The 27,321-nt window shown below is 39.0% G+C and overlaps 1 protein-coding gene and 1 long non-coding RNA gene across 3 annotated transcripts; one reads left to right on the forward strand and one right to left on the reverse strand.

Moving 5' to 3' along the window:
- Nucleotides 1–4,208: 4,208 nt before the first annotated feature.
- Nucleotides 4,209–25,102, reverse strand: STEAP4 (STEAP4 metalloreductase). Its single transcript, XM_035020513.1, has 5 exons — nt 25,039–25,102; nt 10,733–11,190; nt 9,160–9,687; nt 7,669–7,833; nt 4,209–5,793 (listed from the first exon to the last, which is right to left on the reverse strand). Exons 2-5 carry the CDS (start codon nt 11,186–11,188, stop codon nt 5,527–5,529), a joined length of 1,416 nt encoding a protein of 471 aa, XP_034876404.1. The 5' UTR covers nt 11,189–11,190; nt 25,039–25,102; the 3' UTR covers nt 4,209–5,526.
- On the forward strand, nt 9,301–21,046 carry LOC118020724. Of its 2 annotated transcripts, XR_004681991.1 has the most exons (4): nt 9,301–9,385; nt 10,751–10,828; nt 14,463–14,476; nt 21,019–21,046. It is a non-coding gene; the product is annotated as an uncharacterized LOC118020724 (long non-coding RNA). The 2 variants fall into 2 exon arrangements; XR_004681990.1 differs by lacking the exon at nt 9,301–9,385 and having other exon boundaries at nt 10,704–10,828.
- Nucleotides 25,103–27,321: the final 2,219 nt, after the last annotated feature.

Raw genomic sequence — 27,321 nt, forward strand, 5'->3', positions numbered from 1 at the left:
TTTCATACCCATCACTGGGCTAACCCATTCCCCACCCCACCCCCCTCCACTCTAAAACCCTCAGTTTGTTTGTCAGAGTCTATAGTCTCTCATGGTTTGTCTCCCCCTCCGATTCCCCCCCTTCATTTTTCCCTTCCTACTATCTTCTTCTTCTTTTTTTAACATATAATGTATTATTTGTTTCAGAGGTACAGGTCTGTGATTCATCAGTCTTACACAGTTCACAGCACTCACCATAGCACATACCCTCCCCAATATCCATCACCCAGCCACCCCATCCCTCCCACCCCACACCACTCCAGCAACCCTCAGTTTGTGTCCTGATATTAAGAATTCCTCATATCAGTGAGATCATATGATAATTGTCTTTCTCTGATTGACTTATTTCGCTTAGCATAATATCCTCTAGTTCCATCCACATCATTGCAAATGGCAAGATCTCATTCCTTTTGATGGCTGCATAATATTCCATTTTATATATATACTACATCGTCTTTATCCATTCATCTGTTGATGGACATCTTGGCTTTTTCCATAGTTTGGCTATTGTGGACATTGCTGCTATAACCACTGAGGTGCACATACCCCTTTGGATCACTACATTTGTATCTTTGGGATAAATACCCAGTAGTGCAATTGCTGGGTCGTAGGGTAGCTCTGTTTTCAACTTTTTGAGGAACCTCAATACCGTTTTCCAGAGTGGCTGCACCAGCTTGCATTCCCACCAACAGTGTAGGAGGGTTCCCCTTTCTACGCATCGTAGCCAACATCTGTCATTTCCTGACTTGTTAATTTTAGCCATTCTGACTGGTGTGAGGTGGTATCTCATTGAGGTTTTGATTTGGATTTCCCTGATGCCGAGCAATGTTGAGCACTTTTTCATGCGTCTGTTGGTCATTTGGATGTCTTCTTTGGAAAAATGTCTGTTCATGTCTTCTGCCCATTTCTTGATTGGATCATTTGTTCCTTGGGTGTTGAGTTTGATAAGTTCTTTATAGATTTTAGATACTAGCCCTTTATCTGATATGTCCTTTGCAAATATCTTCTCCCATTCTGTCGGTTGTCTTTTGGTTTTGTTGACTGTTTCCTTTGCTGTGCAAAAGCTTTTTGGGACTTGATGAAGTCCCAATAGTTCATTTTTGCCCTTGCTTCCCTTGCCTTTGGCGATGTGTCTAGGAAGAAGTTGCTGCAGCTGAGGTCGAAGAGGTTGCTGCCTGTGTTCTCCTCAAGGATTTTGATGGATTCCTGTCTCATATTTAGGTCTTTCATCCATTTTGAAGACTCAGTTTTTTCTTCTGAAAAATGGGGATACTATCTGTACTTCAGAGAATTGGCAGGAGGATTAAATAAGATACAGTATGTGAAGTTTAGCACAGGCTTTGCCCATAGTATCATGCAACAAACATTATTCAAAGCTTTGCGGGATCTCCTTGAAGCAGGAAACATGTAGAACTGGATGCTTCTGTCTTGTTGGGCTAGGGCAGGGGTGCACGGTCCTGCTCATCCTTATTGCTGTTGTCTCTAATGTCCATTCCTTTCCCTTTCACCCTTGATCCAGCTTTTCCTCGTTGTAGTCTTCTTCTCACTTCCTCTCATCTGGGAGTTCGGGGGCTTTCAGAGGGAATTGCACTGTGTGCAGCTATCAGTGTGGTGTGTCCATGAGAGGAGGTGAGTTCAGGAGCCTCCCGGCTTGCCATTTTGGCCCGGAATGCTCAGGGCTTTGGCTTGAGTTTGAGGAAAGGCAGTGCCTAGGAGAGTAACTAACACACTCTTTTCCTAAATCCTCCAGAGTAGAGGATTTTTCTACATTGTAATTTTAACTTATTATAGAGAATTGGAGTAGGATCCTGCAAGGGTATGTTTGGAGCGTGAGTGTGCAGTGGACAGGTGGTGTGGATACTGGTTCGGGGGATGGAGAATAAAACCAGCACCTTGACGGCCATTCCACCTTAACTTTGGGAGGAGGTCAAGAATCTTCTGGGATCCTAAAGGTAAAATTCATTATACACTTTCATCATTATCATGGCTCTTTTGTGGTCCCTGAACAATTAATGCATGAAGAGCTTTTAGTGCAATTTCTAACTGAAGTAGCTTTTGAGTAAGGGCTTTGCTATTTGCTTCTAGCTTTCTCTACCTTGCTAGCCTCTATTTATCAGTTTTTATCTTGCTTTTGAAAGAATGATCATGCCCATCAGGGCTGTGGCTGTCCAGTTGTGCAGGACATTTAATGTCTGGTCTGCAGGCTGAAATCCAACCTGAAGTCAGTCCGTTAGTGAAGTCATTAGCCCCATCCTGGTAGCATCTACCTGGACGAAGGAAAGCATTTTTTTTTTTTTTCTACTTCTTACCAAAGTCCATTGTGGGATAATGTACCCCTACCTCTGTTTTGGCCAGCTGATGCTCTCCCCTCTCTGAGGGTAAAAGTGAGACACAGAGGATATTGGAGTGCACCCACTGCTGAGCTCAAGCATATACTGCACGAAGCTGCAAATCTGTTTATATGCTTTTAAGCTCATGTACTGCCTCTCCTTTTCCTTATGACTGAAGGGAGGTATTTTTACTTCCAGATACTGGAACTGCTGTGATTTAAAAGCTTTTAATCTTTTTTTTTTTTTTGGAATGCTGATGAGTCAAAACTGGAATTAAACAAAACTGGAACATATTTTTAAAATAACATTTAATGAGTACAAATTTACAGAAGCAGTCATCCCTTACCATGGGGAGAACATACAAAAATAAAAGGTCCGTGAGCTTAAAAATTTTCCTAGAATACAGTGCAGTTTAGTCTAACTTTTTTTTATAGAGAACAGGTTGGACCTATTAAAAGGAATACAGTTCAGTATTTCCATCTGTTCCAAACTCATTCTTTCCAACTGTAGGTAAACTGGAGGAGTCAGCTGTTAGGAGGATCAAGTTGGTTTGATGGTTTGGGGAGGAAGGATGGTGAGAGGGACAAGGGGAGGAAACTGGCTTCTCTGGTCCACTGATGGGGCTTGGAGGCCCTGTGGTTGATGCGGAGGGTCAGGTTTGCCAAGGTGTTGTTACACCAAAACCACTGGAGGTGTTCTTCAGCTTCTGGCTGTGTGGATGGCTTCTATTAACCACCCAGGCAAAACATTTTTACTAGGTTATTAAAGTAGATTTTTACTCTAGATAGGCTTTTTTATTTTTAACCTAGGTGTGGCATTTTCTATTTTTAGTGATGAACTGTGGCCCAGTAAAAACTCTTTACCAAAGAACATGGTTAACCCCAGAGACTTTCTTTACATCAGCCTGGGTAGTATTTAATGTTGAAGCAACCATTCTCTAGACAACAAGCAGGCTCCAACACTGGCACATTTGGCCCTTTTGCACAAAATGGAGTGGATGAGTAGTGACATTCTTCCTGTTTTTCCACTGATGCTCTAGGCTCAGCACTATATACCACTGCTCTGCTCACAGTTTTCCAGGTTTTTTTGTACCCTTGCTTAGGTGGATCAAGGATAAATTAATGGAGCATGTGTTCTATGTACCTTCTCAGTGAACACAAACTGAGATAAAAACCAAAATTTATAAAAGGTATGAAGAAACCAACACCCTCATCCAATGCCAATGATATTGACAAGGTCAATTTAGAAATAATTTGGCAATATATATCAAGTGCTATTATGAGTTTCTTAATTTTGTAATCCCAATTCTTGCCAAGTATTCCAAGGAAATAATTTAAAATATGGAAAAAAGTATTAAGTGCTAAAATATTCTCTGAAATGTTATTTGTTTTAGTAAAAAAACAGTTATAACCTATATGTTTAATTAGTGCAGTGGTTAAATAAAAGGCCATTTGATGTAATATATTGCAGCCACTAATAATATACATAAACCATGTAAGAGAATGAAGCCACTGATACATTAAGTGAAAAAGGAAGGATGTAAAATTGACTATACAGTATAGATGAAACTATTTTCAAAAAGTTTTGTAGAGAAATATCCTGGATGGTGGGTGATGTTTTTATATATATATATATATATATTTTTTTTTTAAAGATTTTATTTATTTAGTTGACAGAGAGACACAGCGAGAGAGGGAAAAGCAGGGGGAGTGGGAGAGGGAGAAGCAGGCTCCCCGCCGAGCAGGGAGCCCGATGTGGGGCTCGATCCCAGGACCCCAGGATCATGACCTGAGCCGAAGGCAGACGCTTAACGACTGAGCCACCCAGGTGCCCCTGTTTTAATATATTTTAATCATTTTGTATCACATAGAATATATGATAATAAAGGTTAAAAAAAAAAGAAAAATAGATGGCCTTTATAGAGCAGGCAGAAAAATGTCAGTCTCAAGGCCTTTTGGTTATTTCAGTTTGTGGGAAGAGGGTGCACGAGGCTCTTTCAGCTCCATGCATGAGCCAGGAAGGCTAATGGCAATATCAGTACAGGAAAAACAGAGAAAACCATCCTGCATTCCAGCAAAGATTTGAGAAAGAAGCATGTCTCATATTTCAGCTACTGTTCACACCTTTCTACCCTAAGATTTTATGTAATTCTCTCTCATCTATGCCTTGGTCAAACTTATACTTTCATTATTCATTTAATTTCACTGCTTAAAATTAAAATAAGCCCTGAAAAATTATAGAAGCTACTTTTTTATACTAGAAATCCATTTCGTAAATGATTAGTATTGAACAATATTTGGAATATACTATTCATAAAGCATACCATAATACCTTAATCATACAAACCTTGTATAGTGCAACTTTCCAAAATTTATTTAGCTTGCTATCTAAAATTCTGGCTTATTTCACCTTATTGTGCAAGGGCTTTTATCAACCCTTCCTTGCTTATTATATATTGAAAAAATCCAGTGGATATCTCTCAATTTGAACTCAATCTTCCCTACATGTATTCCTTGTAGAGGAAGAATCTTATGACAATGGTAATAGATTTGCATGTATTCAACCCATGGTTACTTCCCATCAATGGTGATATTTTTGTTGTGTTATAAAATAGTTCTCCACAGTACACATCCATGTTGGCAAAAGCAAAATCAAAGAGCACATATAACTATAGAATTCACTATGGCAATACTTAGGATCTCCTTCATTTAAAAAGAACAGTAAGAAAAATTTTCATTCCTTTTACTTCATTTGTCCCCCTTTTTCAGACATACCTCAGAAAGACTTTATCAGTGGCCACCATCTTACTGTTTTCTTTTTCATTGCACTCAGCCCTTGAACCAGAGAAGGAAGTTGCATGTATTTCCCCTGAATTTTGCAAGACATTAGGTCATGCATGTTGCCCATAACAAAAAAATGTTTTAGTGTGAAGCCACAAAACTCAGTGTGACCTCAGCCTGCTGCCTCTGGGAAGAAGAGAGGCAGGAACCTACATAGGTTCATCACTAACCTGAGATTAAATGGTGTTCTATTCCTATCTGTCAATTTCTCAAAGTCAGGCAACATTTCCTTCTCTGTTAACAAACTTCAGGCCAAGGTGGGAGAAAAATGCTTTCTTAACTGTGCCCATTATGTAGTCTTCCCTAAATATACAATACTAAATTGAACTTTGCTTCAAATACTGTCCATTTGACGTCTGTTTTGAGTTCCTTTCCCAGCCCTGGCGGATTCGTGTAAGGGTCTTGTCTATACATGGCAGGATGAGGATGAACTTGATCACCAGCACGGTGCAGGGAATGATGAGCGCTATCACGTAGGCTGAAGGAAGATACCATCTGAGACTCGAAGGACTGAGGAATCTCTTTCCGCCATACACCATGGTGTGGGCTGTGCACAAGATCAAGGTCAAATAACCCAGTTTGGACTATATAAGCAAGAAAAAAATATGTATACATTAACACTACATTTATATTTTATTTTATTTTTTTAAAGATTTTATTTATTTACTTGAGAGAGAGAGAGAGAGAGAGAGAAACAGCATGAGAGCGGAGAGGGTCAGAGGGAGAAGCAGGCTCCCTGCTGAGCCGGGAGCCCGATGTGGGACTCGATCCCAGGACTCCAGGATCATGACCTGAGCCGAAGGCAGTCGCTTAATCAACTGAGCCACCCAGGCACCCTACATTTATATTTTAAAGTGAAACACTCTAAGCCATGAAAGATATTTATTACCAACCACAAACCTTTGACATCTGAAATATTTAGAACACTCTGCTAAGTACTGGAGAAAGCATTAACCCTCCTTTGGGATGATAAATATTGCATTAAAAAAAAAAGATTGTGCTTACAAATGATATGTTGATTTCATCCTTCTAAAAATTTTTTATTCTTGAAGTATAGTTGGCATACAACGTTTTATTAGTTTCAGATGTACAACATCTTGATTCGACAATTCTATACATTTTGTACTGCTCACCACGATAAGTGTAGGCACCAGCTGTCACCATACAATGTTATTCCAGTATTACTGACTATATTCCCTGTGCTGTACCTCAGTTACCAGGATGGGTGACATAGGTGAAGGGGATTAAGTGGTGGTTTCATTTTAACCTGGCTGGATGGGAAAGTTTGCTAAGAGTAAACTTTTTTGGGTTAAAATAAATAATATACCTTGGCTTCTTCCCCAGTGGTAAAACTTTTTCCTTGATCAAATTTTCTGGAGGCCAGAGGTGAATAAGACACAGCATGTCCTCAAGAAGTACCACATTCGTTTATGTTACTGACTAGAAGCAGATGCTAGCTAATTTCTATTCTATAAAGAACAATTAGCAAACTTTACTTTTGTTTGCTTGTTTTGGCCTAAATTCTAAAGCTCAATGTTTATTTCTGTCTTAATGCCTTTACTAAAGGTGTTAACATGAGAAAATGTTGACTGCATTTGTTCTCTGGGAGAAACTGCAAGACTTTTGAAATTTGAATCGTTTTATAAAATTCAAATCTGATTTCAGTTACTAATGGTCTTTTCTATTATTATACTGGTTCACAACAAGCATGCATCAGAATAATCTGGAAGACTTGTTAAAACACATTGTTGGGCCACACCTCCGGAGTTTCTGATTTGTTAAGTCTGGGGGGAGCCTGGGAACTTGTGTCTCTAGTAAGACCCCAGGTGATGCTGAGATTCTAGGTACCACACTTTGAGTATTACTGGTCCATAAGAATAGTAACTAACTGCCTTTAGTGAGGTGTCTGGTGGTTGATATGTGGGAAACAGCAATTTTCCCTTTTATAGACCAGCACTGGGTCTGGTATGATAACAGTCTAACATAGCTTGCTTTGATGGTTTTAAACTTGAGTTTAATATATATATAATATATAAATATATATATATATTTAATATATGCTCTCTTGTATCAATATGTCCATATGCTAAGGTTGATTGTCAGAGGTAGAAATTTTGTCTTTGGGTTTCTCTTCACGTTGTGCCTAGCACATCCCTACACACAAAGTTTAATAGTTGTTAGTATTTTTCACTCTCTACTCTTACCTGTGGCTCTAGGAGTAAGCAGTGATCTTGGCAAGTGATGCCCAGCTAGGAAACAAAACTATTATGGTATGCCTTTTGGTACCAGAGTTTAGCATTTTCTCACTTGAACTTGGCTCAATTTCTATTTTTGTGACATTGCTAGGGAAGTGAAGGAGCAAGATGAAAATTTATGCATGGTATGAGAGAAAAATGAAAATATTTATAAAGCCGGACTTTTTTTGCAATATAAAGGAGATTAAATCTTGAAGTCCTTACCTGGACAAATCGGAACTCTCTCCAGTTGACCATGTTGCTAACTGATGGCAAGGAAGTGATTCCCAAGAGTACAAACAGGAAAAATCCAAGGATTCCCAAAGCTATGTATGAATCATTAAGCCAGGCAGTAGAGGTGCTAAATGGATCTTCTGTCTTGGCTTTTGCCTAAGAAAAATTATAAGCAATTTTTAAATATTACATTTTTTACAAACTGCCCAAACTTTTAAGGGGACTGAAAAATACCTCTGCATGGTATATTTGCTCAAGATAAATTGTATGTATTTCTTAATAATCACTTGAAAATAACTGTCGAGAAAAATACACTTGGAAATGATATTTCTTGGTAGAAAAAGTAATTGGTTCTGCTGGGACTTTATTATAATAGTTGACTCCTGGAGTTGTGTAGAAAGTTTTAATTGACCCTATAAATTCTAAAACAAAGTAAACATTTACTTAAACCTTCTTTACCATATGGCTTCTTGTTCCCCAAGTAAAACTTGATGTTCTCAAATGATTGTATCAGGATTCTGTTTTTCTGCTTTGTATGCTTATTCACACACGCAAAGTTTGGGTTCTTTCATGTTTATTTTTGTTGTAATATACCATCAAGTATGTCACACCACAGATTGAGAAAAATCAGGCCCCTCAAATGGGACTCTTACTAAGAACTTCCCTTGTATTTTTTAGGGAAATAATGTAGAGAAATCCACAGAAGTACCATCAATGAGTTATCGACTCATATACTTTGAGAGTGCAGTAAGATTGATCAAAACCAATTATTTCCAAACTAGAACGGATGGATAGCACTTCCTCTGGGACTGCTTTAAGACTGTCTGAGCTAATTCTCTCTGAATTTTTTGACTATGCAGAAAATAGTATTTGACATTTGCTCAGAATTGTTTAGTTTTCTAGTTCTTGAGAGCAGCTCTGTGCAAGTCAAACATTAATGAAGTTATAAGCACCCTTCTGTGAATTTGTTTACCTTCCTGTGACACAGGTTTGAACAGCCCCCTTACTTAGAAGATGGTTGGTTTTGACTTCCAAAAGGAAGTAGCATGCATAAAAATAGAAGCTTGAAAACACATTGGTTTACATTTATTGACTGCACCCCCTCCCCGAGGAATTCAAGTAAGTGTTATTAGGTTTCCTGAGCCCCCAGATCTGTCAGTTTGCCAGTATCCCAGTGAGTCCTGGGAATACACATCTGGATGCAAGTGAGCCCAGGAATCTAACTTTCCTTCTCAATAGTTGTATAAGGTCTCAACTGAATTCATTAAAACAAACAAACAAACAAGCAATAAAAACCCAAACCAAACCAAACCAAACAACAACAACAAAAGAGAAAACAACCAAAACCTGAGAGGAGCTCTAGTACTTAAAAAATAAAGATGCTTAGGAGAGTGATTTTCTCTAATCGTGAAATGGAATATGATGCAGCAAGATTTCTCTTTGATTTAAGACATTGGAGAATATAAATAAGTAGAGATTTACCTGGGTAATGGTTCTGTTTTTCAGTGTCCATCGTACATAATAACGAATAGGAATCACAAGTGTGTAGAGGACATGAAGGAAGGCAAATCCCAGTGCTACTAAGCCAAGCTGCTTTCTGCAAAGCATCCAGTGGTCAAGCCAGTCTGGGAATCGGCGGTATTTTGTACCTCGGTACAGTTGCAGAATTGCAGCAATAACACCAGGGAGGTAAACCAAGGCAAGCAATGTAAGTGCTGCTATTGGAAAGATACGATTTGGAATGGAAATAGCCAAGCGAAATGTGCTATCTTTCTTGCCATTAACATAAGGGTAGATTATGTCTCTTATAATACAGTAGAAAAAGAAGAAGACACACAGAATAGCAGACAAATAGAAGGGGAACTTCCACATTGGAAATAGTTGCAGGGGATAGTTTTCAATTTCTTTGGCTGCCATGAGAGATCCTCGATCCAGTGGAGTAAGTCCAAGAGTACGAACAATATCCATCACTCTTTGCTTGGCTTTGCTATCATTTCCACAGACAAACACCTGGTTGAGAATAATCAATTAATAAACAATTAAATAATACTTATTCTTTCTTTAATCATTACTTTGAAAATCTATGTAAGCACCATGCAGAACAGGGACATGCTTTTCAAACAAGGATGTAGAAGCAACATGTTTTAAACTTGCACACGTGTGCTGGATGGTTAAGTACCAGGGTTGAAGTTGAGAGTGGTTTTAAGCATATCAGACTGATAAAATAGGACTTGGTTCTCTACAGGGTGAATGGTTTGATTTTTCTTCTGTATTCGTGGGTGCTACATCAGTTATGGATTACTTTTAATTTCAATGAATAAATGGAACCAGTTTCATACAATGTAATGGGAATGGAAAGGATATCCATCAACAATCTAACTGTGTTATTTTTTAGTACTTACATGAGGCCTCTGGAGCCTGACAGCATTGGGTTCCATCAAACTAAAAGCTGAGGGTGCCAACAATGGGAAATAACTCACAACAATTGACTACTTTACTTGGTTAAACCCAAGAAAATTATCCACGGCATGTATTAGCAATCAGAAATGTTTAGTGGGTATTTTATTTTGGAATTCTATTTTGGCATCTTCGAGGTACGTGCACATTAAAACATTGACTTTTTTTTTTTTTAAAGATTTTATTTATTTATTTGACAGAGAGAGACACAGCGAGAGAGGGAACACAAGCAGGGGGAATGGGAGAGGGAGAAGCAGGCTTCCCGCGGAGCAGGGAGCCGGATGCGGGGCTCGATCCCAGGACTCTGGGATCATGACCTGAGCCGAAGGCAGACGCTTAATGACTGAGCCACCCAGGCGCCCCTCACTTTTTTTTTTTTTTTAAGATTTGATTTATTTATTTGAAAGAGAGAGCAAGAGCGGGGAGGAGAGAGAGAAGCAGGCTCCCCGCTGAGCAGGGAGCCTGATGTGGGGCTTGATCCCAGGACCCTGGGATCATGACCTGAGCCAAAGGCAGACACCTAACTGACTGAGCCACCTAAGCGCCCCAAAACATTCACTTCTTAAAGACTGAGTATAAATTAATCATTTAATCTTACCTGCCGATTTGCATCCAGTGCTCCGGACTGTAGAGCCCAGGCTGAGATGGTATTAAATGCTTTGACTACGTGGGCTCCTGGCACCAACTGAGCAAGGTACTCTGCATTAGATTCTGGATACTGATTGATTTTGAGGTTGTTGCTGATGTCGACCAATATTTTTCCTTTGAGCACCTCAGTTAGTTCCTTGAGAAACTCATAATGCTCTCTGTGGACTGCTAAGATTATGATGTCTGATTTCTGGGCTGCTTCTGAATAGCTCAAGACCTCTGCACCGTTGGGCAGCAACCTGGACCTTAGCGGGTTTCTACTTCCAAAAACAATAGAGTAATCACACTGGAGCATTTTAAGTGCCAGTGATCTTCCAAAATCTCCAGTTCCAAAAATACATATAGTCTCTTGCTTTTCTGAAGAATTCATAGTAGAAGGAAATGCATCTGTAGAAGTTTTTTCCATGACTGAAAGATAATAACAGAAATAGCCAACAAAATATGAATGCTCAACATGGAAAAATTATTGTCGTATATATTCTCATATGTGTCTGATTGAACAAAATCGCTGGTCAAAAACTTCTTCTGTTGGATAAAGAGATGCAGTGAAAAACCAGGACACTTACTGGTGGATGCTTTAAACTATGTGTTGCAACGATACTGCCTTTGTCCAACATTTAACAGTTCCAAGTGTTCTCAGAGCAAAATCTAGCAAAGAATGCACTAGTAAGGAAACTGTAGAGCCATTTACTTATGTTTCATGATACAAAAAATCCTAAGTAAAACATTAGCGAACAGAATCCAGCAGCTTGTTAAGAGAAAATGCACATTGATCAAATGGGGATTATTCTAGGAATGTAAAGATGAGTTCTGTAAATTCAATATTAGAAAATCTGTTGATATAGCTTACCATATTGGAAGATCTAGGAGAATAATACAGTCATATTTATGTATGCTAAATGGGCATATATTAAAATTTGACATTTATTTTTGACTCAGTAAAAAAAGAAACAGATAGGTATTTCCTTAACATACAAAATATCTCTCTCAACCTAAAATCTAGTATCTAACTTAAAAGAAAATTACACACAAAAAAAAAAATGACTAGAAACACTCCCAATAAAGTGATAAGCCAGACAGACCATAAGCCAGACGAACGTATCTGCTTTGACCAATTTAGTTATTATTGTTTGGAAATTCTAGCTAACACAACTAGACCACAGAAAAAAATTTGAGGTATAGAAATTCAAAAGGGGTTGTGAATGATGAAACTGTAGTCTTAGAAAACTCGAGAAAGTCAACTGAAGAAGTACCATACATATAAAATCAATCCAACATCTTGTTTAGGAACCCAATTAATATCAATATTCTTCACATATAAAAAAAATTATAGTTTGAAGATTTGATAGAAGGGGCCCTACTTAAAGCTGCAACAAAATAGGAAAATATTTAGGAATAAATGTAACACGATAAGAAGACAGGTACAAGATCTATATGAAGAAAAATGTAAAATTCCATTAAGACCCAGAGAAGATTTATGTAAATGGAAAGGTACAGCATGTTCCTGGATGGGCAGGCTCAGCTTTATGCAGATGTCAGTTTTCCCTAATTTAATCTCTAAATTCTGAGAAACAAAGTAATGAATAGGGGGCTAGTTTTATCAAATATTTAAATATTATAAAGCTAAAATAATGAAATAATATAGCAGTGTCACAGGAATAGAAAATGGTCAGTGAAATAGAGTAAAAAATTCAGAAATTGACCTAAGCACATATGATAAAGATGTCATCTCAAGTCAGTGAGAAGAAGATGGATTATTCAGGAGCAAATATTAGGACAACTAAATAGTCAATTGGAAGAAAAAGTTGAATCTATATGTCATACTCCCCTCCAAGGTAAATTTAAAATATATTAAAGATTTAAATTATGTATGTATGTATGTATCTATTTTAAGTAGAACTATAATAAAGCTAGAAGGAACCATGGAGAATTCTTTTATGACTTTAGAGGGAAAAGGCCCTTTTCCTATACCACAAATCCCTGAAACCATTAAAGAATAAAGGGATAAATAAAAATACAAAGTATATCTCTCAACCTAAAATCTAGTATCTAACTTAAAAGTAAAAATTATCATATATATTACATAAAACTGTGATTACATAAAAATAAATAATACCTGCAAAGCAAGAAACCACTGTAAGCAAAGTCAGAAGATCATCACCAAACAGCAAAAAATATTTTTAACTCCTACAAATTAAAAAAAAAATTGCCCAATTGAAATTGGACAAAGGATATAAGTTGACTTTCATCCTAAGGTGATATAACATAGTAAAAAAAAAATCTTAATCTTACCCAAAATAAAAGAAATGCAAGTTAAAACTAAACTGAAATACTGTTATAAAGCATGTGAGTTACTTTTTAAAAGCTTTTGAAATTTAAATTAAAAACAAACCAAATAAAAGTTCTCAAAGTTCCTACGGTCCAATAAAATAATTTAGGTTATTCTGAAGAATATTATTTTTCCTTTCAGTAATGAATTTTTCTCAAAAAATTATTTATTTTAAATAACATTTATTATTTACTGTAAATTTTCAGTTAACCTTTTCCTTTCTTGGTCTCTTTTGTTCAGTAACATATGCCCCGTGCTAACAAGAGCATGGACTATGATGGACTAGGCACTTCTTGAAAAATTTGTTGAGTGATATTAGAAAGATGGAATGTAGGTGTTGGAAGGAGCTGTTTGCTCTGTGTGCCAGGCACAGCGTGGGGCACATAATGAAGAGGAAATTGAGTGATTAAAGTGAAACCACTGGGAAGAATAAGGGAGCAGGAGAGAAGTCGGGAAGATGTTGTAAAGACAGTACTTCTTTCACCCAAATGGGTTTAAAGTAACCCTCAGTGAATTTGCTGTGGAATTTTAAGCCAGTTGTAGTCACTCTTCAGTTCTTCCATGGTGGATTTCATGCCGATTGCAGAGCATAGGAAGCTTGCCCTTTTTAATGGGATGTCAGAAATTTGCCCTTTCCATTGTAGCCTACAGAAAATACCTATATTCTTACCTGAGCTTATCCAAAGACTTAGAAAGAAATATAGTCATTCCATTGGGCAGTTATAAGACTTCCCTGTACTTCCACAGAAACTCTTTGAATAATTGAATTAATCACCACAACTGAATCATTTTTAAAACTAGCTGGTGACTGATACCCTGAATTGAGTCAGAGAAGGGTATGATACAGGGCCTCTCATATGGAAACATAGCTGGGCCTTAGGGAAATTTTTCGTAGCATCTGCAAATGCAAACTAGTTTAGCAATTTATATTATATTGGTTAGTTGCTAATCAGTAAACACCTACTTGTTAGAACTCAAACTCTCAAACTGGTGAATGATGCCTTGATTATTGTGAATGTGTTCAAAGAATGTTAGTTGGCTGACTATCCCCACACTTTTTATCCAGTGTTTTTCCCTCATATATTGTTTTTCTCTCTCTTACATTCAGATGAACATTTGCAAGCAAAATACAGATTTGATAAAGTTACCAGTGTTCTGTAATGAGATGGATGATATCTTTATTGACATATTTTCACTTGGATCATCTTAATCATTGCAAAGAGAGAGTGATTCTGGAGTCTGTTTTGACGATTTGGCCACTACCTTAATTTATTCTAACCTGTCATAAACTTTTTTTTTAAATGGAGATATTCACTAAACAGCACTATTTTTTTGTCCCAACTCTTACTAGCACTATCAGCTTGGGTAAGTTACACAAACTCTTGGTGTCTTAGTTTCATCATCTTTCAAATGAGAGATTGATAGTACCTACTTTTGATACATTGTGAGGATTAAATGAATTAATGTATCTTTTTTTTTTTTTCTTAGAGAGGGAGGGAGGGAAAGAGAGAGAGGAAAGAGAGATGGTGCAGGATGGGGCAGGGGTGGGGAGGAGAGAATACCAAGCAAGCTCCACATCCAGCGTGGAGCCCCATGAGGGGCTCGATCTTACAATCCTGAGATCATGACCTGAGCCAAAATCAAGAGTGAGATGCTTAACTGACTTAGCCACCCAGGTGCCCCATGAATTAATGTATCTTAAAACAGTTCTTAAGACATAGTAAGTACTCAGTAAATTGGCTCTCATTAATAGATTATTCAAATAATGTAGTGATTTTCTAATTTTCAAATCTATTGATTACCTAATTAATGTAACCTTTATATAAATTCTGTAAATTAGGGATTAATTATGCTTCTATAACTGATCATTGGAAATATATAAAATTTATCTGAAATAGCATTCAATAATTCTTAAGAAGTTTCTGCTTTTCCCACTTATTTCTTATAAATAAAACCATATATGAAATGGCTTTAGAACATATGAGTTTATCAAAACAGATGTATAAACAGCTCAAGTGTGAATTTCTCTCATTTGTAATTCTTACTCATTTTAACATTTCCCTCTTACAATGCAGCTTGGCAATCCAGTGTAACACACTTGGGCTGTTATAGCAACCATTGAAATTATTTTCACTTTCTTAAACTTTCAGAGACATCACTGGACAAATTGTGTACAAAGACAGTAAGGAGATATTAAAATATTACTGATTGACTTAGAAAGAAATATAGTCATCCCATTGGGCAGTTATTTACTCCTTATCAAGTTATAGAAGTTCTTTTTTTTTAAAAGATTTTATTTATTTATTTGACAGAGACAAACACAGCGAGAGAGGGAACACAAGCAGAGGGAGTAGGAGAGGGAGAAGCAGGCTCTCTGCTGAGCAGGGAGCCCGATGCGGGACTCGATCCCAGGACCCTGAGATCATGACCTGAGCCGAAGGCAGACGCTTAACGACTGAGCCACCCAGGCGCCCCCAAGTTATAGAAGTTCTAAGGTTGATAATGGTGTTTGCCACATCTTGAGCTCCTCTTCAAATCCTCCTGGTTCTATTTCCAGTTACCGGGTAGTAATGGAGCTCTGCTGAACTTCCGCTGCCTAACAGAGGCTCACTTTGGGGACTCACATCTTCTATCTCTTGATTCTTGTCCTGAGGCCTCTCTGATACCTGCACTTGCTTAGCATTCAGGCATGTATGACCCATACGGCCACCATAGACCAATGGGGGACAGGACTCCATGAATAAGTGCTTATCCTTTCATCTTCTGGCACTCAGTTCTTTTTTTTTTTTTTTTTAAGATTTTATTTATTTATTTGACAGAGAGAGAGAGACAGCGAGAGAGGGAACACAAGCAAGGGGAGTGGGAGAGGGAGAAGCAGGCTTCCGGCCGAGCAGGGAGCCCGATGTGGGGCTCAATCCCAGGACCCTGAGATCATGACCTGAGCTGAAGGCAGACGCTTAACGACTGAGCCACCCAGGCGCCACCCAGACTGCCTAGTTTTGTTTTGTTTTAAAGATTTTGTTTATTTATTTGACAGGGAGAGATAAACAGCGAGAGAGAGAACACAAGCAGAGGGAGTGGGAGAGGGAGAAGCAGGCTTCCCGCCGAGCAGGGAGCCCGATGCGAGGCTCTATCCCAGGACCCTGAGATCATGACCTGAGCCCAAGGCAGACGCTTAACGACTGAGCCACCCAGGCGCCCCTCTTTTATCTTATATTATGAGAAATTTATAGAAAATACAAATTAAATTATTTTATATAAAAGTTCAATCTTAGCTATACACAGTATTATATTATTTGTTTTTTAGCTTACCCAATTTTACATATTTATACAAACTAAAAATGCAGAAAAAAGTTTCTCTAAAAAGGTTTGGAGGTAATCATGGAAAGAACTATAGAGACAAAACTATCATCACAACACAATTTTGGGTAATTGAAATAGTGTGTTGGGAACCATAAGGAACTATAAGTACAAAGAAAGACCCATTTATAGAATTTGGTTTGGATTGGAATGCAGGGAGAGGAGCCATGAGGTGGTATAGACAGACAGACAGATGTCTCCCTGCCACTCTCCAGACTTTTGTTCGACCATCAAAGCAACTTCTTAGAATCACTAAGGTTTATAAAATGCAAATACCACCACAAAGGTTTACACTAGAAACAGTGGTTCTCAACCATGGTGCACATGAGAATCACATAGAGAACTTTTATAAAATATAGATGACCAAACTCTTGGAGAGTCGCAATCAACTGGTCTAGGATAGAGCCTGGGCATTTTTTTCCCCCAAAAACTCCCTCAGATGCTTCTACTGTTGAACCAAGATTGTGAACCATTGCCTGTTAGCTTTCAGTTAATGGCCTGATACAGTGGTTCTCTTCCCTGGTCACACATTAAAATCAGCTAGGTAGACATTAAATGCTAGGGCACCCTCTGAGATTCTGAATCAGTTGGTCTGAGGTAGAGCCCAGACATCTGTATTTTAAAAAACAAAGAAAACAAACATACAAACTAACAACAACAAAAACCCCAACCCAAACAAGCGATCAGTTCTAAGGAGCACCCAGGACTGAGAACCACTACAAATGAAAAAAGAGAAGGCTATCTTTTTTGGAGACGGATGGTGGGGAAGGAAAAGGCAGAGAGAAAGCAGGGTGTTGATGAGGTTGTGAGGAGTTGCAGGAACATTTCACCTACTTTACAACAACTTTTTCCATGAAATAGTCATTGGCTGAGTCTGAGAGGCGAGAATTCCTATTTTTATGAAAACCAGAGGTAAGAATGAGTGTGCAGGCCCCACAAAGAAGAGAATCAAGGGAGCCAGACTCAGGGCTTGTATCAGAGTCATGTAGGCTTTGCTCTGTAACCATCTCAAGTAAACCTTGACAAGTTGTTCTTCATGAGCCACAAAGTCCGTTGGATCAAATCCCCCCACTGATCTCCTAGGGTACTCCTGAATACTAATCTCACATTAGTGAGAGTGAATGAACTTTGTTTCAGTAAATTTCCCATGAATAGTCATTTATCTTCATATTGAGGCCACTGAGAATTATATGAAGGGCCACACACTCCTTCATTAACATTTGGATGAAATCATTATTAAAGATAATTCCCGCTTAAGAATTCAGCTTTGAATTCTGAAACGATTGTTCGTCCAAGATGTTGAATTCTTCCACAGGTAGTATCCCCACTGCACACGTATATTTCTACTGGGGTTATAACACACACAATCCAGTGATCTGCCTTGGCCCTTTCTGGGGAGTTAGAATAAAAATAACACTTTTAAACACTATAAGATGTGACGCAGTTTTTCATTTTAATTTGAGGCCTGCAAACAGGGATTTTTTTTTTTTTTTAGTCCTTCCTTCTGTTTTATTATTCCTTCTGAATTTCAACCTGAAAGCCCTGCATGACTTGACAACATATTTGTAATAAGCTGAGTGAAGCCCATCCATCAAATATTTCCTTTCATCACAAGGCATAGGGGCAGGAGGGAGTTCTGCAAAGGTGCCAGTCTTTTTGTGATTAGAACATTTGTTTTAATATATCCCAGGGACAAATGGAAAGCAAAAATATTTTAAAAAATTTAAAACCTTCCACTAACACATGAACCCATCCAATTTATTCATTGAGCTATTTCTGTATTTAGTGAGATCAAGGTTCTTCAGGGAAAGCAAGCATATTCACATTTAAGCCCATATTCTTTTCTGACAGGTATATATTATTGCAGCAAAATCAGAAGACCTTGGCTTAAAAAGATCTCTGATTGCAGCTTATGAAAAATGTAACATGTCTATAATCAATGGATTTTTCTACTAATTGTTTTCTTTTTTGACATTCAGTCTTCAGTGTCTATATATTATTTGAAAATATAATAGTGTATTTCTTATTTTAGCCTCTGTATTAGAAGTACCTCTGTTAGTAAGAGTCACATACTAACATATCCAGCATCTAAATAACTAACCCACTGCAGGTTGGTTGCTGAAAAATTGATAAATTATTTCAGTTGTTTTGTAAGAAAATGTTATTTATCTTAGAGCAACCAAGTTTACTGATGATTTGTTTTTATGCTAGGCAATAGAATAATACAAAAGGAAACAGTAGTCTTAACTTGTATGGTTTGATCAAGTCACAAGAGCATAACTAAATCTAACATTCACATTTATGTTCTATAGGGATATATACTTCCTCAGCAATTGCTAATAACTAGAACTAGCTTTGGCCTGTGCTATAACTACAGTGATTCTGTTAGTAACGTTTCACTATCACCCAATGGATTACCAAGACAGCAAAGAGATGCAGATCTCTGTTATCTATCTTAATTGTATTTTAAGAGAAAAATTATTTATTTTTAATTTAAGTTCTTCGTGAAATTCTAGTTTATTCAAAAATCTATTAATACAAGTTTTCGCATTTAGATCTCAGCTGCATCTGTTGAGATAAATGAGGATTGTATTATGATTCCCTGGCCAAGAATTTTATCATGTAGGTTCATTATCCACTGACGAGGCTAGTTAGTTCATTTGATTAAAGCCTGGGGCTCATGACAACAAGGTCAGGAGTTCAGTCCAGTCTGAGTTAATTTGCTTTGACCTCTATTTACCTTCTAAATGCTGAACAACTTCATAGGAATCTGTAGTTCACCAAAGATTCAGCATCAGGACAGAATCTGGACTGCCACCATCAGAAAAACAACTCTATCTCACTGATTAGGTGGCATTTGGCTTGTACACACTACACGAGCATTTGCTGATTGGATAATTTGGTGATTGCAACAACCCACTTAATATTTAGTGTCAGTTAGTGGGTTTTGCTTTTTTTAGGATTACTGTGGCCAGAGACATTTAGCAAGAGATTTGATCATTTCCATTTTTTTGTATTGAAGATTTTATTGATTTATTTGAGAAAGTAAGAGAGAGAGCACTCGAGAGAGACCACGAGCAGGGGGGAGGGGCAGAGGGAGAAGGAGATGCAGACTCCCCAGTGAGCAGGGAGCCCTACTTGGGGCTCGATCCCAGGACCTGGAGATGGTGACCTGAGCCTAAGGCAGACTTAACCGACTGAGCCACCCAGGTGCCCCTGATCATTTCAATTTTGAATGAACTTTGTTTCAGTAAATTTCCTATGAATAGTCATTTATCTTCATATTGAGGCCACTGAGAATTATATGAATATTGATAATTGCCAAATTAGTTTAGGGGTAGAGGAATTTTGCTGTGGATCTGATCCCACTTTGAAGTCCCTGCTGATGGAACTCCATTCTGCTTCATATTATCTATCTTCTTACCGTTTTTTTAGAAATCTTCTGGGGGTGGGGCACCTGGGTGGCTCAGTTGGTTGAGTGTCCAACTCTTGGTTTCTGCTTGGGTCATGACCTCAGGGTCATGAAATCAAGCCTTCGCCTCCCCACCCCCCACCCTCCTTGGGCTCTGTGCTCAGCATGGAGTCTGCTTGAGATTCTCTTCCTCTTCCTCTGCCCCTCCCCTGGCTCTCGAGTGCATGTGTTTTCTCTCTCTCAAATAAATAAATAAATCAAAAAAAAAAAAAAAAAAAGAAAGAAAGAAATCTCCTGGGAGTGATTTACACATTCTTAGGAATATAGTCTCCTTCATCTTTGGGGTATCATTTTCTTCTATTTCTAAGCTGGCTGTGAGAGGCAAGGACTCCCCAGTGGCCATAATGCCTCTAATGTTTGCCAAGACTGATCAGCTTGAGCTTCAGGGCAGGATCTGGCCTTGCAGCGTCTCCTTGTCTTACCCCAGGGGACAAAGTGCTCTTAAAACTCCCTCCCCCTTCCTTGTGTTATATTCTGATATACAAGCATGAGAGCTGTGCTAGTTTAAAGTATTTTTTTAATGAGACAGCTCCTTGTTTTAAATTCCTTGGTTTTCAATCTCAGCTCTTTTCAATGGTATAGCTAGAGACTGGCTTGCCAGGTGAGGGCTTGAACTCAGCCATGGGTGGGAGTTTCCACGCCACAGAAATCACCAAATGCTACAAATCAGGACTTTTTTTTTCTTTCCTTAGAGAGCCACTTACCAGCACTCCACTGGCTCTTTCCCTCCCTCTCATCCCCTCTCTCCAAGAATGGCACATGACCAGGGAAATGGGAAAATAATTTGGCTGATAGGATAATACATTTTCCCAGTCCTGTCTGCACCTTAGACCTAAATCTCTCTCCTTAGGGGCCTCCCTTCTCAGAAGGCTCCTAGGCTTTAATGAAAACAGGGTCTGTGTTGGCTCCCTCTTACCCCAGCAAAGGGCCTACACCCTCTCCACCCCACACATGGAATGAACACAGTGCTGGCTGGGAATCTGATTCTTCTAGACTCCTGCTTCCCTCAGGGAGATAGAGACAGGGGCCTCTTTGTGTACTACCATCCCCAAACACATACCTTCCCATTTTCCAGATATGCCTCAAGAATGCACAACTGGACATCACAGTCTGGGAAAAACAGAGGCAACTGGCACCTTTCATCATTAACTGAATTGAACCATTTGCCAACCTGCGAACTGCTTTCTCCTCAACATCCTTTCCTTTCCTATGAAGAAATAACTGGGAGCATAATCATTTTTTTTTTTTTTTTTGTATAAGAATGACTTGCTATAACTTAATTCTTTTGAACTGTTCATAGGTTTTGTAGCTTATGCCATGCTTTCAGGTATTAAAGAAGGGCTAACGTGTTTTACTTAAGTTAAACTAATTAAAACCGTTAAAAATTCAATATTCCAATTTTCATGACCTCAGTCAAATGCCTTAATCGTATTATATCACTCTTTAAAATGAATTAGACTCTAAAGTATTATAGTTACAGTTTTTTTTATGAAACTTACCCAGTATAGCAACATAATAAGATTACTAAAATTAAGGTTAATGAGAAGAAACACCAAGGTTCCTGCAATTTCTTCCTTCTTTTTAAAAATACTTACAATAATTCGCACTATTTATTTTATATGTACTGTACAGTACACGGCAAGTTCATGCTTCTCCTCAAATGGCAAGTAGTCGAAATCTGGACACTTTGACCTTAAGTAGTACAGTACACGGGGCATCCAGGCTCATAACCTGCTACAGCCATAAGGGTTCACATATTCCAAAAATCAAGATCAGTTTGATCAATGTCTTGGTAGGGTTTCATGTTTTCAGTAAACTTTTTGAACAGACTCTGTGCCAGGTGCTGTGCTGTGCTCCAGTCTTGGGGACGATGTAGACACAGAATCAAACTGCTATAATGCGATGTGTAAGGACCCATGCACAGGAAGGTGCACCGTGAACCCCATGTTAAAGAATGGGCAATAATTTACCTGGGAAACAGGACAAGAAAGTATACTAAAGTCTGTGCAAAATGTCTTCAGCCACTTTTTAACTTGGGCTCAAAGCTGTTTCCACACTCTTCAAAAGGAGCAGGTTTAGATGAAACATGCATAATCAGTGTGGACCGTTAATTGTCCCCCTCGTATTCCCAGCATTGGTGCCATCATCACTGAAGGCCTGATTGGAGCCCCTTGCTATTTTTTCCCCTTCTGTATATGGAGCTGAGGCAAAAGAGAATACCTAGTTTGTGTTCTAATAACCTTCTGTGAGGCGTGATATATAGTGATATTGCTACCTCTTAGGTTTCTTTTTTTTTTAAATTATAGTTCCTAACTTTTCAAAATTACCCTTCACACACATTTTTTTTTCCTTTTAAGATGAAAAGTGGACTTTACTTTAGCCTGACATTAGGATTGCTCATATAGTCTACATTTAAAAGAAACATATTTCTCTCAAAATAAGTTTTTCAGAAATCTGTGACTGTCAAAGTACAATGTGGTAAGAACTCTCACACATGGTGTAATAAACTCTTCTGGGACATTGTGGAGAAGCATTTGGATCAGGATGTCAATGTCCTGCCTAGTTATAGAGTGGAAATACTTGTAGAATAGTACATTTTTTTTTTTAGTGATATATTTATGAAAGATGATCTTCAAACAGTACAAGCATTCTTTGTTCTCTTTTCCTTAATGATTTTGGAAGAACAAATTGTTTATGTATATAGGCCAAGTATGTTTTCTTATCATGCATTGTTTTAAGCATTAATTATCCTTTAGTTACTTACTTGGCTTTATTCCTTCCAGGACTAATTTCTTGTCAACAAAAAAACAAGTGTTAATTCAGATCATTTTGGAAATGTCCTAAAAGTCATTCAAAGTATCTTGAATAGGTTTAACACATCATGCAGAACTGTTCAGAAAGTCTTCATCATTAACTAATGACTCATTTTCTTTGGATTTACAAAGAACAAAGTCAAATAGGTGACTTCAGAGCTCTTATATTTGTAAAGTCTTATTTCTGTTATTTCTGGAGGAACTATAACTTCAAAAAAACCCTCCCACCCAGAAAACTACATATTCATAGCCTGTGTAGAATCTTAGAGTAAGAATTATAGGTAGATGTGGGTGCAGGCACTTAGCATATAACCTCCTTCTTGGAGGACAACCCAGAGGAAACGAGCTACAAGGTACCCTAGCAAGTCTTCAAGTTTGAAGGGTGATTATGTACATATATTTGACCATAGCTTATTAGCCTTCTTAAGATTTTAAAAGGAAATGATTTTTAAACAGCAGTTGACAAAAGATCCAACTGACTTATAAAGAGAAGCAGATGGTGAGGATCATGAAACATTGGATTGTTTTTCTGTGGGAGATCAGCTACTTGGGAGACTTTAAAAGGAGAATTTATGTCCTTTTAATAATGGCATTAACAATGGTAGAGTGACTAGGGGTGGTCCTTTAGGAGACAGGGAAGAGCAGAGTGCCCAGGGTTGCTTCCATTTTGAAATTCTATGACATATGAATCTATTTTTCTTAAAACTGTTCAGAACAAGGCTCAAGGCCCCAGGTTTTCAATTTATTAACAGGCTTATACAAATTTATTTGGTTACGTCTAACAACAGTTAGCAAGCTTAAGCAACGCGGAAGTCTGGAAATTATTCTCAAGGTAGGGGTCACATCTTGTACACATCAGTTTCTGAACCTGAAGTTTCTATGTGAACTTCAGCAGGACCATAAATGTTGCCGATGGAGAAAGTGCTATGACCCAATTTCTCTGTACACATGTACCATTTACTTTACAACCTCGAAGCCTGATAAATAGGGGAAAGCTCCATCCCATTTTCTGGGTTGGCAATGTTTGCCATGCAGGTAGGATACAGGCAGGTGGAATTTCATCCTGTGCTAAATCACAGCATTCTGAAAAACTCCGGGCCTTGCAAAAGGCCATATCTCAAAAAAGTTACGGCTTCAAATAAATGTGCCATTTTATAAAAATTACACCTACTGTATCAGAAAAAATGTTCTTTCATGTGCGTGACATTTATATGACTGCCATTTATAGGGAATAGGACATTCTCATATAGCACAACTGAAGAATGGGTTTGAAAGCTGAGAATATTCTCTGAATGATAAATGTGGTAGAAGTCTAAGATACTTGTGTGGGAAGAGATGCTCCACAACTGGGTAGTATCCCTATAAAAATGAAACTTGCATTATTATGAAGAAAGCAATTACTTAGTTATGCTTATTGCATTAATGAGATTTTCAATAGATTTCAAACCAGCAAGCGCCTTTGGTCATGGATTTTCACCTTGTTAGAGTTAGAGTATTGGACTTTGTGGATCATCTGGTCCAGTAGCCTTTTATTTTACATATGTGGAAACGGAGGCTGAGGTGGTGAGCTGCTAGTTAGAACTAGGAGTAGAATTCTCCAACTTCCCTCCCCTATTCTCCATCCAATTCACCTTCATTACACCGGTCATCTTTTTAAAAAGTTCCTACATTACCATCAGGAGGGAAAAAAAAAAAAAAAACAACTTTCTAGCTGCCTCTGGACAAACAGGGAAACCAGGCTATGTTTATTCTTCACAATAAATTACATTTCAAACAATATTTCTCTGGAAAAGCAATCACGAAATTACAGAAGGAAATTTAAATCAAGGTCTAGGACCGAAGTGGTTGCAGGTCTCAGGACAAATTTCAGCTCTTGGTGAAGATCTGAGACTGCGGAGATTGCCAAAACCACATTCTTCCAGGCTCCCTTCTCGGTGAGCGTCACAAGATTGCTCTCGTCCAGAAGCAAGGTACGGAGAGGAATACAAACCCTAAGTCTTCCACCTTCGGGTTTCTCTGCACCCTCGGGCAGGGATGAAAGATAAAACTCCAGGAAGCTAGATGCTTGCGGAATTGCTTAACCGATCGCGCGACACTCTTGGATGGCCTTTCCTGGAGAGGGGCGCGGGGGCGCGGCGGGGAGTTTGCCCGCACCTCCTTGCCGGTGCGAGCTGGCGGGGGAGTGAGGTCCTGGAAGCGGGGGCTCAAGCTGGGCTGAAGCGGATAAGGCAGCGGGGCAGCGTGGCGAAAGGTACGAGGCACTAGCCGGCGACGGGACCCACCTGCTGGGAAGTGCTTGGGAGGCGAGGCGGCCACCGTCGGCTGCAGCTCCGCTCAGGGCTGCGGGTGGTGCCTCTCGAGAGTATAAGAGGCCGGAGAGGGCGGAGGGGAGGGCCCGCTAGATTTCGCAAGACGAGCGGTGGAGAGAGCGTTTCCAGGAAGAGTTCAAACTGGGAATCCCGGGCAACTGGAAGAACCAGAACTTCCGGCGCTCTACCGCGGCGGTTGCTGCAGATGTTGCTGAATGGTATCAGCCTGCGGGAGTTTTCAAGGGTTTCCCCCAGAGTCCTTAGAATCTGTGCATTCCAGGCAGATGGAAGTTTAGAGAGACTGAGGAGGATGCGTCTCCTGAAGGAGCCAGACAGCTCTGAGTGGCTGCGAAAACACTACCTGGTCTGGACTTCGAGGCATTTCTCCAGTTGCCATTTTGTCTCAGTTCAGCCTAAGAGTTTGACATCTTTCCCCCTCTATCTGGAAGCCTTGGGTTCTCTTGGGGCCCATAGCGGGTGATCTTGAATTTGGAGGTTTTAATTTAGGTAGATTAAATCGTTCGAAAGAAACAAGCCAAACGAAAGGGAGGGATGATGACGCAGATACCTTATTGTTGATATATATCTATATAATATTGAATAATAATATGTAATTATGCAATTGGATTGATATGTCTTTCTGTATAGGAGGAGCTCAAAAGCTATAGCTATAAGGGGTTTAAAGATTTAATTCATCATGATAACCTATGGGGCAAAGCACCCCTGCACTCTCAAACTCTACAGTTTAGAACCTGGAGTCCTCCCAGTCTGGCTCTTGCCCAGCCATCTGGTCTTAAGTTCCATGGCATACTTGCTAAGACCCAGATGTTCAGCCACATGGAGGCCTGTTCCCAGCACTTTTGAGCCAACCCTTCCTTTGCCTGAATTGCAGCTCTCCCCAGAGTATCTTGTGGCGTTAGCTCAGACCTCACATCTTCCAAGAAGACTTTTCTGAGCCTGTCCTTGCAATTAAACTTTCCTTTCTCAGTACAGTGTAGTTGATACTTCCAATACAGCAGTTAGGACGGTTTGCCTCTTGAGAAAGTTATTGTGTCTGTATGTCCTCTCCTGGACTGCAAGCTCGGGGGCTGACACCCTATCCTTTTCAGCCTGGGATTCTCCACCACACCTAGCACAGTGCTTTGCTTATAATAGGTACTCAGTATTTATAGCACTCATTAATAAACCTACTGCCAATTATATTTTGTAAAAGGTTCATCTGATAGTATTCTTTGGATGAGGAAGAACTTAAAAAGGTATTCATTGATGTTATAGCATCAATTTTTCCAGCTTGAAGATTGACAAGGTGAGAGAAAGGGGTGCAACTAGGAAAGAAGGCCTCCTGGTGTGTCCCTTAGAGACCTCATGGTTGAGCATCAGGGTTTGGGTGACTTGCTCCTGGGCTAGCATCTGGCTTTAAGCCCTGTGGGCACAGAAACTTGATTCTTAGCACACTGAACTTGACACTTACAACCAGAATGCTGATCTGTTAGTTGTCAATGGAATATAAAGGAAATAATTACTGTGAAAATACAGTTGCTGAGGGCACCGAATGTTCTAGCCATCACATTCTTTCACTGGAGACATGTCCTGAGGAAGCCATTTGATGCAGAAGTCTGCTCTCTAAGTGGGGGAGTGAGTTATCAGATCCCAAGTTTGCTGGCATCTAGCCATTCACCACTGACACCATGGTGACATATCTGCCACCAGGAGCATGTAGCTGGGTCTACGGACCAGGTCACTCTGGTTTCTGAGTGGTGTTTGGATCCATAATGAGCCGACATATGGACAATCATATTCCCAAATGCAGCCTCCAACTAATAACAGAATCATTGCTTTTTATACTTATTTTCAGGTGGGCAAAAAATTTTAAAACCCGATTTTTATGAGAAGCAGATATATTTCAGTTATGTAAGCTCTTTTCTTTGCCAAAGGCAACCAGAGTCCCAGAAAGGGAAGATGAAATTACTAGAATATGAAGGATAGAAGAAATTGTCTTTATTAGTACTAAACTTAAGAGGTGCTTGACTTATTTATCGTGCGGTTTAAAGATTGATTTTTCCTTTGGTCCTAGGAGGGACACAAAATTCATAACTCTCCTAGTCTTTCCTTAAACCCTTACTGTCAGGAAAATTAAACTTTCAAAGATGCCAGCAACCTGAAGACCCAAGGCTTTGCTGTTGGCAGAATTCATCCTTGTCCTGAAAGCTTATCATCAGAACTCCAGGTAAGCCTTCCCAGATGTTTCGCACACCC

Source organism: Mirounga leonina, unplaced genomic scaffold (genome assembly GCF_011800145.1).
Source record: "Mirounga leonina isolate KUSES-001 unplaced genomic scaffold, KU_Mleo_1.0 Mir_174, whole genome shotgun sequence".
NCBI classification, from domain to species: domain Eukaryota; kingdom Metazoa; phylum Chordata; class Mammalia; order Carnivora; family Phocidae; genus Mirounga; species Mirounga leonina.

Bases quoted from the DNA above. Each gene is read 5' to 3' on its own strand.
- STEAP4 (XM_035020513.1), bottom strand. From the start codon at position 11,188: ATGGAAAAAACTTCTACAGATGCATTTCCTTCTACTATGAATTCTTCA. The intron at 7,834-9,159 runs GTAAATCTCTAC...AATTTTTCTTAG, and splicing joins AAAACAGAACCATTACCCAG to GCAAAAGCCAAGACAGAAGA. The intron at 5,794-7,668 runs GTAAGGACTTCA...TTGCTTATATAG, and splicing joins GAGAGTTCCGATTTGTCCAG to TCCAAACTGGGTTATTTGAC.